General features: G+C 47.4%; 2 protein-coding genes and 1 long non-coding RNA gene across 5 annotated transcripts in view; 1 reads left to right on the forward strand and 2 right to left on the reverse strand.

Annotated features, from left to right (window-relative positions):
* The window catches only part of LOC135983415 (uncharacterized), a 146,299-nt gene that overhangs the window by 47,732 nt on the left and 78,459 nt on the right, over nt 1-20,108 (reverse strand). The gene's annotated exons all lie outside the window — the stretch shown is intronic.
* On the reverse strand, nt 1,944-12,466 carry LOC135983418 (uncharacterized). 2 transcript variants are annotated; one of them, XR_010601053.1, is made up of 4 exons: nt 12,209-12,466; nt 8,632-8,977; nt 2,602-2,714; nt 1,944-2,063 (listed from the first exon to the last, which is right to left on the reverse strand). It is a non-coding gene; the product is annotated as an uncharacterized LOC135983418 (long non-coding RNA). The 2 variants fall into 2 exon arrangements; XR_010601051.1 differs by having other exon boundaries at nt 1,944-2,714.
* On the forward strand, nt 15,929-18,247 carry LOC135980909 (PAX-interacting protein 1-like). Its single transcript, XM_065581444.1, has 2 exons — nt 15,929-16,761; nt 17,639-18,247. The coding sequence occupies exons 1-2, from the start codon at nt 16,224-16,226 to the stop codon at nt 18,139-18,141; spliced, it is 1,041 nt and encodes a 346-aa protein (XP_065437516.1). The 5' UTR covers nt 15,929-16,223; the 3' UTR covers nt 18,142-18,247.

Genomic DNA, 20,108 nt, shown 5'->3' on the forward strand with positions numbered 1-20,108 from the left:
GAAATGTATCAACATTACAGTTCTTCCTCCATTATTGACACTTCTTTCAATTTCCAGTTACTCTAGTGCCCCTTAAGAGGAGCTAATGCTGGTTTAGCTTCCTACTGAACGCAGACCTCACTCAGATGTAAGCAGAGTCAGGATGAGCTCTACCCTGACATCTGGTGGTGAATTATGGCGAGGGTGGAAAAGAACTCCAGGGGCTGATCTTGTTTGCATAGGCACACCCACTCGCCTGGCATGAAACCACAGCAACTCAAAGTGGTTACTTTGGCTGGTGTGGGATCCCCAGTTTCTCTGTTATTGGGGCAGGAAGAATAAAGTTTTGTTACCCTGATTCTGTGAATCAAGGCCAGTGGAACTGTTGTATGACAGAAGGACTGAGTGAGTCATTCACCATTACCTAAGTAGCATTTGCTTGTCAAGGGGCATGGGTTACAAAACCCAGTGAATTGAGAGAGGATGGGGACAGGTATTTGTACCTGATGGTGTGGCCCCCCTCCCCTCCCCAAGGGGGTTGAAACACCAATTGCACTACCTCCTCTCTCCACTGTTGAATGTCAGAGCTAACTTTGATTCCCTTAGGAGTCTAGTTACAGACTGCTGAGCTGAGTTCGCTTTGGGCCAATAGTGCACCAGCACTGGGGCTCCCCTACTACTAGCTGAAATCACTAAGAGCTGAAATCACAAAAGAGCTAAAGCTATTTAAGAGCTGAGATCACTGAGGCTGTGTTAACTAGTGGGGGAGCCTGAAGCTATAGCTAAGCTAACTTAGCTTAGCGGGGAGTGAGCGGAGCAGAGCGGAGCGGCTCACAGGTCGGTTAGCGGAGCGGCTGGAGGAGCAGCTAGCAGAGCAGAGCAGAGCCTTGTGGGAGCGGCCCAAGGGACGAGCGGAGCGGAGCGGAACGGCTCACAGGTCGGTGAGCGGAGCGGAGCGGAGCGGAGCAGCTGCCAGAGCAGTTCGTGGGACTGCGGGTGGAGTGGAGCAGTTCGTGGTGAAGGCTGCAGTGGAACCCCATGGAGAAGCAGCCGGTTGGCCTCGGATCACGTAAGGTGCCCCTTAACACCCTGCTCACCCCCCCCTTGAACTCTGGGGCTGCACTGATCATGGACAGAGACTTTGGGGGGTTGTCAGACTTTTGGGACTTTTGTGATTCTTGGGTTGCTGGACCCAAGAGACTTTGGGATTGGTGGACTTTTGGGACTTTGGTGATTCTTGGGTCGCTGGTTTCAAGAACCAACGGGAGAGGACACGGCCCAATTTGCTGGGGTGGGTCTTCGCTCATGGTTTGGTCTAAAAACTCTAGTTGTGGTGTTTTTTCCATTTAATGCTGATGTTGTTTACCTCATGTTATTAAACATTTTCTGTTACACTCAGACTCCGTGCTTGCGAGAGGGGAAGTATTGCCTCTTAGAGGTGCCCAGGGGGGTATGTAATTGTCCCAGGTCACTGGGTGGGGGCTCGAGCCGGTTTTGCATTGCGTTATTGAAACGGAACCCCTAGATACAGAACCCGGCCCTTGTTGCTGCCAACTTAGATGGGCAGAAGGGTTACACAACATTAGCATCTTTGCTACTACAATTTTGAAGAGTACGGGCCTAACTGACCAGTGCTCTACGGCTCTGTTTCACTGGCTCAGCTAGCACAAAGGGACCACAAAGATTATCACTGGCTCTCTGCCCCTCCCACCCTCTCTGCAGGATCCTACAGTGATGGGGCACACCAGGGATGGGCAAGGAGGGAAAAGACACATGGTCCGGGCAGGGAGTTCAGACACTCTAGCTATTCTCCAGTAGCTGCTAAAGCACAAGTAACTGTGACTCTGTCAGCTCAGTGATCAAAGGGGTTGCTAAGCATCAGGAAGTGCATTCATATAGAGAGGCCTGTTCTATGGACTGACATAGAGGGGTCACATTGGTTAATGAGAGGCCAGGACACTATCCTCATTCAAAACAGTAATTTATGCTTATCATGAAAAATAAACACAGAAAACAAGTTTCAGCTTTCTACAATAATTCAACCAGTCCCACCTGTCATTTCACCTCTTAAAGTGCTGTAGTCCCTGTGGCAAATGGAAATGAAGGAAATGTCAGACACTATACATTTTAGTCTAATGGCCCTTTTAAAAACAGTCATAGCAAACCTCAAAAGATATTTTCTGCCACAAACAGCTATAGAAAAATCAAGCAGTGCACAAGTTACAGCACACATTTTAAAATGCTATTCTAACCCCAAAGGCAGAATGTTTCTAAGCTTTTTCACTCATTAAAATTTAAATCCTGATGCAATCTTTACTGTGGTGAAGCTACTGCCCCACCATAATATTGCTGTACCATGTTAAGTCTGGAGTAGAGTTAGTGCTGTAAGTTGGGTCATTTGGTAACGGGATCTTCATTTACAGCCCTGCCAATAAAGTGTTGAGCTAAGTGCTCTAAAATCCACATGCATAGGGAGATTGTCTTCAAAACTGGTACGCTGCAACAGGGCCTGGGGTAATTTGTGGTGAAGTTTGGGGTCATTTGATCACGGGGTTCCCAATATACCATCCCCTACATTATAAGTTTTTACAAATTTTCAACATGCTCTAAAATCCACTTCACCGTAGAGAGACTGTCTTCAAAACCGGTATGTTGCAACGGGGGCCAACATATACTTCTTGGAGTAAGATTGGAGTCATTTGTTCAAAGGGTTCTTCAGATACAACCTCTCCACCCTGCAATAAGAAGCTGATTTTAAGGGGGGGCGGGGAGAAGAGAAGAATACACACTGAGATGAATGAATCACTTCACACCTCTGCAATCCTCCCATGCTGCAAAGGAGGTGCAGAACCCTTTCCTCCTACACTAGCCCCTGGAATGAGTGCAGCATCTGGGGCTCCCGTCCATTCCTCCTTGCTGTCTCTGGCTGATAACTATGCCCATCAATTACCACTTTCCTTCCTTTCTCTCCAGTCCTGCCAGAAGACAGTGGAGCTAGTAGTTGAAGGGCAGCGAGGTAATGCCAGAAAATATCTCCCTATTATTCCCCCCTCATTTCCATCCATTCCTCAAAAAAAACAAGAGAAATTCACTGCTCAAAAACATCATTAGGTAGCCCTGGCTAAAACATTCTTATACTAGATCCCCAGTGGCACTTCCCAACCCAAGGGCAGTGTTAGGGTTGTGGGGTGAGGCTGGTATGTACCGTAACTTTATTGGGGATTGTGTATTTGGGGGCTGAGTGGGAGTCAGAGGCCTACTAGCTGTGTGTGTACACTAGCAAGGCTCTAACCTCCTCTCTTTTGATCCTTGTGATCACCCTTCCTTGTGTGTTAAGGAGGGGGCAGGGCTGACCTAGGAGAGACGGGATTAAAAGCCAGACATTAAGTGACCAAGGGGAGCTAGTGAACATGGAGCAGCAATCAGGAAAGTTTATAGGAGGGAGAAAGAATAAAATCACCCTGGTTCGGAAAGGACACATCGCCAGTGCCAACACTGCTATTGGCTTCTCTACCTACATCCAGACAAAGAACCAGACCATGAATGCCTCAAGCCAGGTCCTGGTGTGGATTTGCGGAGACTGTGGCCTGCATTTCCCCATCTTAGAAAGCCAGGCTGGGGAGACCATCCAGTGTAAGAGGTGCCTACTGTAGAATCTCTCGTGAAGCAGGTGGGAGAGCTACAGGAGGAGTTGGCGAGGCTGAGGAGCATCTGTGCACACAAAGAACTCATTGAAAATATGCATATGGAGACCACCTAGGATGTGGAGCAATCAGCTGTAGGGGTCTGCAATAGCACCATCAGCTTTTTCACAGGGAGGAAACTGGCTGCTGGTTACTGCTGGCAGCAGGCAGTGCTCCACCACCGTTTGCTACCCATAGTCCATAGAGACAAAAATCTGGTATGCTGCTCTGGCAACGGGGGATGAGGAATCTCCCCCAAAAATGGATGAGGAGAAGTCATGTACTGCCAGACTAAGAGGATGTCGGCCCTCAGTCCCAAGAGGAATTGAAAGGGTAGTGGTCAGTGACTGATTCTAAGGGAGATGGAGGCATCCATCTGCCAGCTTGACATGGCATCATGAGATGAGTCCTGCCTGCGAGGGGACCATATCCAGGACATTACAGAAGGATTGCTGAGGATCATCTGCCCCACTGATTAGTACACCATGCTGCTCGATATGGGCACTCAAGATACTGTGAGGTGAGGTATGATCCTGAGTGGATCAGAGGTTACTACAGGGCTCTGGGAGTGAGGATGAGGAAGCTGGGGGCACAGGTGGTGTTTTCATCAGTTCATCCAGTCCAGGGTAAGGGCTCTGCCAGAGACAGAACCATACTGGAGGTGAATGAATGGCTGCAAGAATGGTTTCACCAGGAGGCTTTGAGCTCCCTCGACCATGGGATGCTGTTCCAAGAAAAAGGACTGCTAAGCAGAGATGGGATCCACCCATCTAGGAAGGGGAAGAGCATCTTTGGATGCAGACTGTCTAACCTAATGAGGTGGGCTTTAAAATAGCTTTGACAGGGGCAGGAGACAAAAGTCCACAGGTAAGTCCAGAACATGGAGACATGGGTGAAAGGTTGGAATCTGGGGGGACACATGGGCAATCATAGCAGGGACAAAGAAGAGACGAGGAAATATAGAGGGGAAATCTAATGAACATCTTAGATGTCTGTATACTAATACAAGAAGTATGGGGAATAAACAGAATAACTCGAAACACAACTAATTAATCTCAATTATTACATAATTAGCATCACAGAGATTTTGTGGGGTAATCTGCAACTGGAATATTGGTATAGAAGGGTACAGCTTGTTCAGGAAGGACAGGCAGGGAAAAAAGGGAGCAGGTTTTGATTTATATATCAAAGATGTATACACTTGCACTAAGGTTAAGCTAGAAGTGGGAGGCAGACCTGTTGAAAGTTTCTGGGTAAGAATAAAAGGTGTAAAAAACCCAACGGTGATATCATGGTAGGGGTCCACTATAGATCACCTAACCAGGAAGAAGAGGTGGATGAGGCTTTTTTTAAACAACTAACAAAATCATTCAAACCGTAGGAGTTGGTGGGATGGGGGACTTCAACTACCTAGACATCCACTGGGAAAATAATACAGCAGGGCACAGATAATACAGCAGGGCACCAGAGACAACTTTTTATTTCAGAAGGTAGAGAAAGCAACTAGGAGAGAGGCTGTCCTAGATTTGATTCAGACAAATAGGGAGGAACTGGTTGAGAATTTGAAGGTGGAAAGCAGCTTGGGTGAAAGTGATCATCAAATGATAGAGTTCATGAACAGTAGGAGGGAAAACAGCAGAATCAGGACAATGGATTTCAAGAAGGCAGACTTCAGGATTCTAAGAGAATTGGTAGGTAAGATCCCATGGGAAGCAAATTTAAGTGAAAAAAGAGGTCAGTAGAGTTGGCAGTTTTAAAAAAAGACATTATTAAGGGAACAAGAGCAAACTATCCCAAATGCATAGGAAGGATAGGAAGTATGGTAAGAGACCATAGTGGTTTAACCAGGAGATCTTCAATGACCTGAAACTCAAAAAAAAAAGAGTCATACAAAAAATGGAAAGTAGGTCAAAGTACAAAGGATGAATATAAAGAAAAAAAAACCCACCACAAGCTTGTAAGGACAAAATTAGAAAGTCCAAGGCATAAGGGATAACAAGAAAACATTTTACAAATAAACTAGAAGTAAGAGAAAGACCAAGACCAGAGTAGGCCTATTACTCAATGAGGAGGAAAGACAATAACAGAATGGCTGACATGTTAAATGTCTTCTTTGTTTCAGTTTTCACCCGCAAGGTTAGCAATGACCAGATGACAAACATAGTGATTATCAATGCAAATGGGCCAGGATCTGAGGCTAAACTAAGGAAAAAACAAGTTAGGAATTACTTACATATTATGTCTATATGTACAGCGCTGCAGTGGCACAGCTGTAACGATACAGCAGTGCATGTGGCGAAGATAGTCTATGCCAATGGGAGAAGCTCTCCTACCGACATAGCGCTGTGCACACAAGCGCTTATGTGGGTGTAGCTTATGTGGTGGATTATTCACACCCCGGGCGACATAAGTTTAGACGACATAGGCTGTAGTATCAGAGGGGTAGCCGTGTTAGTCTGGATCTGTAAAAAGCAACAAGGAGTCCTGTGGCACCTTATAGACTAACAGATGTATTGGAGCATACGCTTTCGTGGGTGAATACCCACTTCATCAGACGCATGTAATGTAGGCTGTAGTGTAGATGTAGCCTTAGGGCTTGTCTTCACGTGCTGGGCTACAGCGGCGCAGCTGTGCCACTATAGCGCTTTATGGAGATACTCCTATGCCAACGAGAGATTTTCTCCCATCAATGTAGTTAATCCATCTCCCCAAGAGGCAGTAGTTATGTCAATGGGAGAAGCTCTCCCATCAACAGAGCACTGTCCACACAGGAGGTTAGGTGGGTATAACTACATGTGACCTGGGTTTAGACAAGTTAGATGTCTTCAAGTCATCAAGGCCTGATTAAATACGTCCTAGAATACCTAAGGAACTGGCTGGAGAGATCTCTGAGCCATTAGCAACTATCTTTGAGAACTCATGGTGTATGGGAGAGATCCCAGAGGACTGGAAAAGGGCTAATATAGTACTTAGCTATAAAAAGGGAAATAAGGACAACCCAGGAACTATAGACCAGTCAGCTTAATTTTGGTACCGAGAGAGATAATGGAGCAAATAATCAATCAATTTGTAAGCACCTAGAAGATAAGGTGATAAGTAACAGTCTTCATGGATTTGTCAAGAACAAATCATGTCACACCAACCTAATATCCTTCTTTGACAGAGTAACAGGCCTTTAGTAAGGCTTTTTATACTGTCTCACATAACTTTCTCATAAGTAAACTAGGGAAATATAGTCTAGACCAGTGGTTCTCAACCTATTTATCATTGTGGGTCGCATATGCAGCCCACAATGTGCTACCTGGGCCGCAGGTTGAGAACTACAATGCGCCCGCCCAGCCACCCAAATGCCCATCGCCTCCTGCCCAGAGACCCCTCCACAGAGTGGGGCCAGGAGTTGAGCCCTGGGTTGGGGGGGCGGGTGGCAAGGATCCTGGACCCTGCTGTGCGGGACCGGGTGGCAGCCCCAACCCTGGACCTGGCTATGCGGGGCTGGGTGGTAGGGCAGCCGGGTGACAGCCTGGACCCTGCAGGGCTGGGCGGCAGCCCTGATGCCGTCCCCAGACCCCGACCTCATGAGGCAGACCCCGGATCCTGGACCCCGTTGGGCTGGGTGGTGGGCCCAGGTGGTAGTCCTGGAGCCTGGACTCTGCGGGGCCGGCTGGCAGCCCTGGATCCTGGACCCCATGGGGCTGGCCAGCAGCCCCGGATTTTGTGGCGCCGACGGCAGTCTTGGATCCCGGACCCCAGAGTCTGCAGGGCCAGGTGGCAGTCCCAGACCACAGACTCCCGCCATTCAGGGCCAGCTGGCAGCCCAGACCCCGCCACGTTGGGTGGCCAGGCAGTTGGGAACCTGTACCCCGCCGCAGCCCTGCGGCCCCTAGCACACAGCTGGGCCACAGTTGTGTGCTAATTGGGCCACATGCAGGTTGAGAACCGCTGGTCTAGACAAACCTACTATAAGGTAGGTGCACAACTGGTTGGAAAGCCATGCTCAGAGAATAGTTTTCAATGATTCACTGTCAAGCTGGAAGGGCATATCGAGTGGGGTTCGTTTCTATTCAATATCTTCATTAATGATTTGGATAATGGCACAGAGAGTACACTTATAAAGTTTGCAGATAATCTGAAGCAGGGAGGGGATACAAGTTCTTTGGAAGACAGAATTAGAATTCAAAATGATCTTGACAAACTGGAGAAATGGTCTAAACTAAATAGGATAAAATTCAATAAGGACAAATGCAGAGTACTACACTTTGGGAAAGAATAATCAATTGCACAAATACATAATGGGAAATGACAGTCTAGGAAGAAGTACTGCAGAAAAGAATTTGGGGGTTATAGTGGATTGCAAACAAAATATGAGTCAAAGAATGAGTCAAATATGTTACAAAGAAAGCAAATATCATTCTGGTATGTATTAGCAGGAGTGTTGTAAGCAAGACATGAAAAATAATTCTTCCACTCTACTCAGCAGTGATAAGGCCTCAACTGGAGTACTTTGTCCACTTCTGGGCACCACACTTTGGGAAAGATGTGGACAAAAGTGGAGAAAATCCAGAGGAGAGCAGAAAAATGATTAAAGGTAGAAAACATGCTGTAACGATGCTGGTTCTGGCGGGACCCAACTGAGAGTGCCAATTCAGGACAAGTTTCAGAGTAGCAGCCGTGTTAGTCTGTATCCGCAAAAAGAACAGGAGTACTAGTTACAGCCCAAAGCTGGGGTTTTTCCACCTCTAAGGCAAACCAAACCAGCCAAACAGAGGAGACTTTGGTCTCACCCCACTGGCTAACCACAAGTCACACAAGCAATTCCCTTAGACACTCCAGTTTCCCAGTATCACCACCAGTGCCACTCGTTATGGGGATGAATGGTTATGAAAACCAATGCCCCAGTAAAAGAAAAAGGTTCTCCCGATCCCAAAGGACCAAGCCCCAGACCCAGGTCAATATACAAATCAGATCTTACCCACAAATCACGCTGCTGCCAATCCTTTAGAATCTAAAATCTAAAGGTTTATTCATAAAAGGAAAAAGATATAGATGAGAGCAAGGATTGGTTAAATGGAATCAATTACATACAGTATTGGCAAAGTTCTTGGTTCAGGCTTGTAGCAATGATAGAATAAACTGCAGGTTCAAATCAAGTCTCTGGAGTACATCCACAGCCGGGATGGGTCATCAGTCCTTTGTGTAAAGCTTCCGTTTGTAGCAAAGTCCCTCCAGAGGTAAGAAGCAGGATTGAAGACAAGATGGAGATGAGGCATCAGACTTTTATAGTCTTTTCCAGGTGCAAGAACACCCCTTTGTTCTTACTGTGGAAAATTACAGCAAAATGGAGTCAGGAGTCACATAGGCAAGTTCCTGCATACTTTGCTGAGTTACAAGGTGTATCTGCCTTCTCTCAATGGGTTAATTGGCCATTCAGCAGGCTAAGTAGAGCTGACACCAACTTGTCTGGGGTGTCACCCAGAAGCATAACATAAGTTTGAAATACAGACAGTATAGAGCCAATATTCATAACTTCAACTACAAAAATGATACACACATATAGACAGCATAATCGTAACCAGCAAATTATAACCTTGTCTTAGACACCCTATTTGACCGCCTTTATACAAGATTTGGTGCCAATACAGGACTTTGGATGCAACCATGTTCTATACGGTTCCAGTTCAAGTCAATAACGTGACACATGCTCTATGAGGAAAGACTGAAAACATTGGATTTGTTTAGCTGGAGAAGAGAAGACTGAGTGGAGACATGATAACAGTCTTCAAGCATGTAAAAGCATGGGCGGTAGATGGAGCCCCTCTTCAGGGAGGCTAGCCCCAGCTTTGCCCCTCCCCACCCCGGGCAGAGCTCCGAGACCCTGTTCCTCGGCTGGAGGAGCCCCAAGCTGGCTGGAGCCCTTAGACCCCCTGCCCTCCCTCCCCTGCACCAGTGTAGTGCGATAAACTACTATGTGTAGGAATTTGCTACATCAGACAGCAGCTTTTTTACAATCCCTTACATATGAGTAACTGCTATAGGTAGCAAATTCCTACAGGTAGCAGTTTCTTGCACTACACTAATGCCCTCAGATACCCCCCACCCGGCGGAACCCTGAGACCCCCCACACACCCAGAGGCGCCCCGGGCCGGCCAAAGCACTGAGCCTCCCCAACCCCCCGCCACACCCAACCTGCGTGGAGGAGTCCAGGGCCAGCTGCAGCTGCACTGCGCCTCCCCTCCCCAGACCCCAAGCCGCCCGGAGGAAAGTGTCTCTCAGACTCTCCTCCAGAAGAAGCTTTTGAATAGTTCTGTCTCAGCACAGGGGACTGCACTAGATGACCTACTGAGGTCTCTTCCAGTCTTACATTTTTATGATTCTTTTGATTTCCTGGTCTTCCGAGATAGGAACACTTGACATTCTGGCATGAGGCAATGCTGGTCAACCTTTACTCTGCATTAACAAAGTTTCTGAGTAGTAAATATTAGGGCTGTCAATTAATCGCAGTTAACTCACTCGATTAACTCTAAAAATTAATCAAGATTAAAAAAATCAATCATAAGTAATTGCAGTTTTAATCGCATTGTTAAACAATAGAATACCAATTGAAATTTATTAAATATTTTGGATGTTTTTCTACATTTTCAAATATTTGATTTCAATTTACAACATAGAATACAAAGTGTATAGTGCTCACTTGATATTATTTTTATTACAAATATTTGCACTGTAAAAATGGTAAGCAAAATATTTTTCAATTCACCTCATACAAGTACTGTAGTGCAATCTCTTTATCATGAAAGTGCAACTTACAAATGTAGATTTTTTTGTTACATAAATAATTGCACTCAAAAACAAAATGTATAACTTCAGAGCCTATAAGTCCACTCAGTCCTATTTCTTGTTCAGTAAATCAATAAGACAAACAAGTTTGTTTACATTTACGGGAGATAATGCTGCCCACGTCTTATTTACAATGTCACTTGAAAATGAGAACAGTCTCCGCATGGCACCACGGCATTGCTAGGTATTTACGTGCCAGATATGTTAAACATTCATATGCCCCTTCATGCTTTGGCCACCATTCCAGAGGACATGCTTCCATGCCGATGATGCTCATTAAAAAAATAATGCATTAACTGAATTTGTGACTGAACTCCTTGGGGGAGAATTGTATGTCTCCTGCTCTGTTTTCCCTGCATTCTGCCACATATTTTGTGTTATGGCAATCTTGGATGATGGCCCAGCACATGTTGTTCGTTTTAAGAACACTTTCACTGCAGATTTGACAAAATGCAAAGAAGGTACCAATGTGAGATTTCTAAAAGTAGCTATATCACTCGACGCAAGGTTTAAGAATCTGAAGTGCCTTCCAAAATCTGTGAGGGACAAGGTGTCAAGCATGTTTTCAAAAGTCTTAAAAGAGCAACAGTCTGATGTGGAAACTATAGAACCTGAACCACTAAAAAAGAAAATCAGCCTTGTTGCTGGCATCTGACTCAGATGATGAAAATGAACATGCATTGGTCTGCACTGCTTTGGATTGTTATCGAGCAGAACCCATCATCAGCATGGAAGGATGTCCTCTGGAATGGTGGGTGAAGCATGACGGGACATATGAATCTTTAGCGTATCTGGCACATAAATATCTTGCAACGCTGGCGACAATAGTGCCATGCGAACGTCTGTTCTCACTTTCAGGTGACATTATGAACAAGAAGCGGGCAGCATTATCTCCTGCAAATGTAAACACACTTGTTTGTCTGAGCGACTGGCTGAACAAGAAGTAGGACTGAGTGAATTTGTAAGCTCTAAAGTTTTACATTGTTTTAATTTTTGAGTGCAGTTATTTTTGTACATAACTCTACATTTGTAAGTTCAATTTTCATGATAAAGAGATTGCACTACAGTGCTTGTATTAGGTGAATTGAAAAATACTATTACTTTTGTTTCTTTTTTACAGTGCAAATATTTGTAATAAAAAATAAATATAAAGTGAGCACTGTACACTTTGTATTCTGTGTTCTAATTGAAATAAATATATTTGAAAATGTAGAAAACATCCAAAAATATTTAAATAAATGGTATTCTATTATTGTTTAACAGAGCGATTAATCATGCAATTAATTTTTTTAATCACTTGACAGCCCTAGTAAATATATAATCAAAGAGTTGTTAACACAAGGAAGAATTAAAAAATACCCGTGGGGAAACAAGGAATATTTTTCTAAAGGCTACAATTAATTATATAGTGTAAGAACAGGTATTATATCATGTTGCCTGGTCTATTGATTGCATATTGATTGTATTACTGATTTAGTTTCCCCAGTTAGCACCCTGAAATTTGGTAGGTTCTTGTCCCAAGATCAGGCCCAGTGTTACCAAAATTACTGTTCAGTTGGGAGCCCCGATGAGCATGGTTACAACACTCCCACTTAGAATATCACACTATATTTATAATAGTTTTATTAATACAGTTGGCAAATTCACAAACACTCCAACCCAGCAAGGCAGGTAGAAATAACATAAAATGAGTGGCATATCCATATACTTACACCATCCCTTGCAAAACACCCTGAAGTGTCAGTTATCATCTTCATCATCTTCCCCCTCGCCGTCATCCTGGCTTCTCCCAAGGGCTACATCTCTCCCTCCCAATGCACACAGGCTGGGATACAACTTTTATAATGTATTATGGTGATCCCACTGTGCCTAATGCATATTCAGTAGGGGTTTCAGCCCCTCTACTTATTTGTAGTTCCTCACCCTGCTAATGTTGGGATGCCCTTCTCCTATAGGTTATTAATCCTTTTGCCTCAAGCTTATTAGCATATATGTCAATTAGTTACCATGGCATTCATGTGGTCAGACATCTGCTGATGTCCCCAACTAAAAATATACCAAGCTAGTATAAACTAGTATCTTGTGATTAACCAGCAGCAGTTTGATCATTACAGCATTCCGTCTTGTGATATCTTGTGATCTAGGGTTACTCTTGGTTAGCTACTTATGTAAAGGCTTTTTGGGCCTTATACCTTAATTAGTTTAGCTAAACTGTTGTCTTACAAGCATTGAGGCTTGTAGGCTCATTGCATTATTTCCTTAACTTATACCTGTGCCTCAGCTAGCAAATACTTAGGCTACAATCACCAGTATTGGAGGGACCATGCTAATATGATGAGCTTGTGTTAGCATGGGAGTGACTATGTTAATGGCTGCATTAAGACTCTGAGCATGCCCTGTCTAAACTAAATGTTTCCGGAAGCCTGAGCAGACTCAGTCTGAGCTGACTGCTTGTGCAATTATTAAAAATGCTCTGCCTACTCTCATGACAAACCTAACTCCTGAGCCAGATACATTTGTAATCCTTCTACCAGATGTAGGGTGACCCTATGTCCTGTTTTGGCTGGGACAGTCCCTTTTTTAAGCCCTGAGAGGCAACTCGTGGGAGGTGCACGAATGGCCAAGTGTCCCTCCTCCAGCAGGACCAAGTGCCCCTCCAGCAGCAGGCCCGGGTGGGGAGACGAAGGGGCAGGGCCAGAGCTGGAAGGGAAGAGGTGGGGCCAGAGCCTTTTCCCGCCACGCTGCCTGGGACGCTGCCCAGTGCAGTGCAGCAGCAGCAGGCTGCCCCCTGCCCAGGCTCAGCTTCTGGGGACAGTGGCCGAGCGAGCTGGAGCACTCCGCCCCTCCAGTAAGCTCCTGATCCGGGAAGTCGACCCTAGGAGGGAGCAGGCTGCCGCTACCACCGACCCCTGCCCAGGCTCAGCTTCTGGGAACCGGAGTCGACGCTGAGCATGCCAGAGTGGATGCGGGGGCTCCGACTCGCTCAGCTGTTATCCCGGAAGCCAAGCCCGGGAGAGAGGCAGCCCGCTGCCGCCGCAGCCAGGCCCTCTTCCAGGCAGCTGCTGCGCTGCACCGGGCCCCGTCCGAGTGTGGCTCCAGGGCCTGGCTGCTAGGGAGAGCAGCCGAACGTGCTGGGGGGAGGCGACACAGCAGGAGGACAGAACCCTCCCAGGGAAGGGGACAGGGAGAGCGTGGGGGGTCCCAGGCTGGGGGCAGGGAGGAGTCACATGGGAAGGTCATGTGTCCTCTCCTTTAGCTGATGCCCCCCCATATTGGGAGGCACCAGTTGCCTTTTTTTGGCAAAAGTGGGAATTTGTCCTGTTTGGTCTTGTTGACTTGATCAGTTAGCAAGAGCAAACGGGACCAATACTCACTTTTGTCAAAAAAGTGTGTGTGGTGCAGAGGGGGTGAGCTTCAATGCCAGCCCCTTACAGGGGGGGAGGCAGAGCTCAGCCGGGGGGCAGGCAGGGTTCCAGCAACAGTCTCTTGCGGAAGCAGACAGATTTCCAGCAACCAGCGACCCCAGCTTTGCGGGGAGGAGAGGGAGGCAGGGTTCGAGTGACCAGCAACCCCAGCCTTGCAGTGGTAGTAGTGGGGCCTTGGACGAATGGCTCAGGCCAGGCCTGTGCAGGGAGGAGGAGGGGGTGAGAGGACTCAGACCAGCCCCGCGTGATGTCCCATTTTCCCTTTGAAAAATATGGTCATCCTAACCAGATGCCAATGGCAGCAACAAAGGTCAGGTTCAATCTCTCTAGAGGCCCTTTTATAAAATACATTAAACTACATCTTTAGCCCCCCCCCCCCCCCCCCTGCACACACACCTCGACTCTTATTTCAGGCAGTTTTTACCCACTTCTCAAGAGTCCTTTGGGAATATGAAATGCAAGTACCTTTTTATTTGGGGGGGAAAGGGAAAAACAATAAAAAGAAACACAAAAATCCAGTATATACATTTGGACTCCCCAAGCCCAAATAATAAGTAACTTATGGAGGTGCAAACTCTATCTCACCACAAATCCCACCCACCTAAAACCCCACTCACAGTCCAAGTTAGTTCAAGTGGTAGTTCATGGAGTCTTGCGATGGTTCTCTTTCGCTGGTCTGTTTCAGTCCAAAGAGAACTGCTCTGGCAGATCCCACTCTGATGTGCAGCTACCTGGTCCCGTTAAGTGATTTCAGCCTGGCTTCCAATGACTGGCAGGCTGGAGCACTGTGAAATCAGCTCAGTACCACCATTACCACTAGTGCTGGTCACACTGGGCCTCACTGTGAAGTCAGTTCTGTCCTACCACCACTCACATCAATCTGGTTGGACCGTATGGGGGAGTCAACTCCACTCCTAGGTGGTGCAGTTCCACAGATTCCTTTGTACGAGGGACAGAATTTCTAGGTGGGGAACCCAGAGCAAAACAGTCAGTTGGACAACATTCCTGTTCCAGGGGCTAGAGCTCTTCACCTCCAGAACACTGCCCTTCCCCTCCACCTCCATTTCCCCCCCCCCCATTTGAACAATTTATTAGTGTGCTTGTTTTACAAGAATCCCAGGATTTTGTCTCCTCTGTGTTTTCCCCTTGCTTTCTCATGGTCCATGATGCCAGCAGAGGTTGTCAGCACTATGTACCCAAAATGACATGAAGAGCCCTTGTCATGTATAGTCAGGGTGAACCCACACCTATGACATACCCTGCATATACCCAATGTCCTTTCATAAATACAGCAATGATAATAATCTATCATCACAATTACTCATCAAAACACGTGAATTACAACCAAAACAATGAAAATCAATAGGCAGAATGATAAGGAAACAACATATCATTCATGTAAATGAAGTTGGACAATGCTGGCTTTTCCCCTTCTTCCCAATAGAGAGAGCAGAGAGCTCTGTTCCTATAGGTCTTCTAGCCCTGAAGCTTACACATGGATGAGCTACTTATCTATATAAACCTTTTAATCTTTTTGGAGAGGCTCTGGAACAACCCACTGGTCAATATTCAGTTTCAATAAATTGTATTCAGTTTATTGTATACAAGTGTTGCCATAGTGCAGCCTAGTCTGTATCTAGTAGAGATTTCACATCAGTAATATGTCACTGAGCAGTATCTTTCTCTTCTACTGCAGTGGCAAGCTGTCACCTGTTGTGCCGCTGTTCCTTTCCTATTGTACCATCTCCAGATGTAGGCACAGGTTGTCTGACTCACTCTACCAGGAGATCTCTTACTGTGCCTGTCTGAGAAAATAGTGTTGCCCCATAGTTCAGAGCGGTTAGCCAGTCTTTAGGTCCTTGCAGGATTCTTTCCATTGTGATGAGAAATTGATGATGCAAGCCAGCTATAGTCTTGGGCCTGGTCTACACTACGGGTTTAGGTCAACTTTAGCAGCGTTAAATCTAATTAAGCCTGGACACCTTCACACAACGAAGCCCTTTCTTTCGACTTAAAGGGCCCTTTAAACCGGTTTCTTTACACCACCTTCGACGAGGGGATTAGCGATAAAATCGGCCTTTGCGGGTCGGAATTGGGGTAGTGTGGACGGAATTTGACGTTATTGGCCTCCGGGAGCTATCCCACAGTGCTTCATTGTGACCGCTCTGGACAGCACTCTCAACTCAGATGCACTGACCAGGTAGACAGGAAAAGACCCGTGAACGTTTGAATTTCATTTCCTGTTTGCCCAGCGTGGAGAGCACAGGTAACCACGCAGAGCTCATCAGCACAGGTAACCGTGATGGAGTCCCAGGATCGCAAAAGAGCTCCAGCATGGACCGAACGGGAGGTACGGGATCTGCTCTCCATATGGGGAGATGAATCAGTGCTAGCTGAACTCCGTAGCAGTAAAAGAAATGGCAAAGTATTAGAAAAGGTCTCCAAGGCCATGAAGGACTGGGGCCATAACAGGGACACACAGCAGTGCCGCGTGAAAATTAAGGAGCTACGGCAAGCCTACCACAAAGCCAGAGAAGCAAATGGAAGGTCCGGGGCAGAGCCGCAAACTTGCCGCTTCTACGCGGAGCTGCATGCCATTCTAGGGGGTGCAGCCACCACTACCCCAACCGTGTGCTATGACTCCGTCAATGGAGAAACACACAGGGAAGAGGGTTCGGGGAACGAGGAAGATGAGGATGGAGGTACTGTAGGTAGCTCACAGCAGCAAGGAAGCGGAGAAACCGGTTTCCCCAACAGCCAGGATATGTTTGTCACCCTGGACCTGGAACCAGTAACCCCTGAACTCACCCAAGACCCTCAGGGCACACAGGAGACCTCTGGTGAGTGTACCTTTGTAAATATTACACATGGTTTAAAAGCAAGCGTGTTTAACGATTAATGATTAATTTGCCCTGGCAATCGTGGCCAGTACATCTACTGGAAAAGTCTGTTAACGTGTATGGGGATGGAGCGGAAATCCTCCAGGGACATCTCCAGAAAGCTCTCCTTCATGTACTCCCAAAGCCTTTGCAAAAGGTTTCTGGGGAGGGCTGCCTTATCCCGTCCGCCATGGTAGGACACTTTACCACGCCAGGCCAGTAGCACGTAGTCTGGAATCATTGCATAACAAAGCATGGCAGCATATGGTCCCGGTGTTTGCTGGCATGCAGACAATATCCATTCCTTATCTCTCTTTGTTATCCTCAGGAGAGTGATATCATTCACGGTCACCTGGTTGAAATGGGGTGATTTTATTAAGGGGACATTCAGAGGTGCCCGTTCCTGCTCTTCTGAACAGAAATGTTCCCCGCTGTTAACCACGCGGTGGGGGGAGGGGTGAAGTGATCATCCCAGAGAATCGGGTTTGTGTGTGGCGGGGGTGGTTTACTTGGGTTTGTGCTGCATGTTAACCCGGAAACCGCAGCCCCTCCTTTTACATTGAAAACCCATTTTAAATGGCCAACCCAATTCATCCTTGATATGGGAAATGCGCTGCTGTTTGAAACCATTCCCGCATGTTAAGAAGGTTAAAAAAGCCAAAAGACTGTGGCTTACCATGGCTGCCTGCAAGCCGAAATATGTTGCCTGGCACTGCGTGAGTGATCTCTCATACCAAACCGGCAGGCAGAGGAAAAATGCGACCTTGTAACGAAAGAGTGTACCCATTGTTCTCTAAAATGTGTCTTTTTTAACCACCTCTCCCTTCTCCTCCACCAGCTGCAAATGTTTCTCCTTCGCAGAGGCTAGTGAACATTAGAAAGAGAAAACGGAGGACGCGGGACGATATGTTCACGGAGCTCCAGATGTCCTCCCACGCTGATAGAGCACAGCAGAATGCGTGGAGGCAGTCAATGTCGGACATGAGAAAAGCACAATATGAACGAGAGGAGAGGTGGCGGGCTGAATGGCGGGATGAAAAGAGCAAGTGGCGGGCTGAAGATGATAGGTGGCGTCAGCTTGCAGACAGATGGCAAGAGTCAATGCTCCGTCTGCTGGAGCATCAAACTGATATGCTCCAGCGTATGGTTGAGCTGCAGGAAAGGCAGCAGGAGCAGAGACCGCCGCTACAGCCCCTGTTTAACCAACAGCCCTTTTCCCCAAGTTCCATAGCCTCCTCACCCAGACGCCCAAGAACACGGTGGGGGGGCCTCCGGCCACCCAGTCACTCCACCCCAGATGATCGCCCAAGCATCAGAAGGCTGGCCTTCAATAAGAGTTAAAGTTTTAAAATGCAGTGTGTCTTTTTCCATCCCTCCTCCCCCACCCATCCCAGGCTACCTTGGCAATTATCCCCCTACTTGTGTGAGGAATTAATAAAGAATGCATGAATGTGAAAAAACAATGACTTTATTGCCTCTGCAAGCGGTGCTCGAAGTGAGGAGGGGAGGGTGGGGTGGTTGGTTTACAGGGAAGTAGAGTGAACCGGGTCGGGGGTGGGGGGGGATTGGAGGGTTCATCAAGGAGAAACAAACAGAAGCTTCACACAGTAGTCTGGCCAGTCACAAAACTCGTTTTCAAAGCTTCTCTGATGCGCACCGCGCCCTGCTGTGCTCCTCTAACCGCCCTGGTGTCTGGCTGTGCATAATCAGCGGCCAGGTGAGTTGCCTCAACCTCCCACCCCGCCATAAATGTCTCCCCCTTACTCTCACAGATATTGTGGAGCGCACAGCAAGCAGCAATAACAATGGGGATATTCTTTTCGCTGAGGTCTGAGTGAGTCAGTAAGCTGCGCCAGCGTGCTTTTAAACGTCCAAATGCACATTCCACCACCATTCGGCACTTGCTCAGCCTATAGTTGAACAGGTCCTGACTCCTGTCCAGGCTGCCTGTGTACGGCTTCATGAGCCATGGCATTAAGGGGTAGGCTGGGTCCCCAAGGATCACGATAGGCATTTCAACATCCCCAACGGTTACTTTCTGGTCCGGGAAGAAAGTCCCTTCCTCCAGCTTTCGAAACAGACCAGAGTGCCTGAAGACGCGAGCATCATGTACCTTTCTCGGCCATCCCACGTTGATGTTGGTGAAACGTCCCTTGTGATCCACCAGGGCTTGCAGCAGCATTGAAAAGTACCCCTTGCGGTTTATGTACTGGGTACCCTGGTGCTCCGGTGCCAAGATAGGTATATGGGTACCGTCTATGGCCCCACCACAGTTTGGGAATCCCATTTCAGCAAAACCATCCACTATTGCCTGCACGTTGCCCAGAGTCACTACCCTTGATATCACCAGGTCTTTCATTGCCCTGGCAACTTGGATCACAGCAGCCCCCACCGTAGATTTGCCCACTCCAAATTGATTCCCGACTGACCGGTAGCTGTCTGGCGTTGCAAGCTTCCACAGGGCTATCGCCACTCGCTTCTCAACTGTGAGGGCTGCTCTCATCTTGGTATTCTGGCGTTTCAGGGCAGGGGAAAGCAAGTCACAAAGTTCCATGAAAGTGCCCTTACGCATGCGAAAGTTTCGCAGCCACTGGGAATCGTCCCAAACCTGCAGCACGATGCGGTCCCACCAGTCTGTGCTTGTTTCCCGGGCCCAGAATCGGCGTTCCACGCCATGAACCTGCCCCAGTAACACCATGATTTCCACATTTCTGGTGCCTGTGCCTTGTGAGAGGTCTATGTCCATGTCAATTTCCTCATCACTCTCTTCGCCGCGCTGCAATCGCCTCCTCGGCTGGTCTGGGTTTCGCCTTGGCACGTCCTGGCTCTGCATATACTCCAGGACAATGTGCGTGGTATTCATAGTGCTCATAATTGCCGCGGTGATCTGAGCGGGCTCCATGATCCCAGTGCTAGCTATGGCGCCCGGTCTGAAAAAAGGCACGAAACTAGTATCTGACGGACCAGGGGAAGGAGGGAGGGCGGGCCGAGTGACGACATGGCGTACAGGTACAGGGAATTAAAATCAAGAAAGGTGGCTGTGCATCAGGGAGAAACACAAACAACTGTCACACAGAATGGTCCCCCCAAAGATTAAACTGAAAACCCTGGGTTTAGCAGGCCGTTGATTTGACGGAGGGAGGGGGAAGCAAATGAATACAGAACAAATCTATTTTTTACATCTTAAGACGACGGTGCAGCATGACTGATAGCCCTCGGCATCTTCTGGGTGCTTGGCAGCAAATACTGGGCGCTTGGCAGTTAGTGTACTACGATGGCCTTCAGGCCTATTGCACGATCTGCTGCTC

The sequence above is a fragment of the Chrysemys picta genome, chromosome 1 (assembly GCF_011386835.1).
Source record: "Chrysemys picta bellii isolate R12L10 chromosome 1, ASM1138683v2, whole genome shotgun sequence".
Taxonomy (NCBI): domain Eukaryota; kingdom Metazoa; phylum Chordata; order Testudines; family Emydidae; genus Chrysemys; species Chrysemys picta.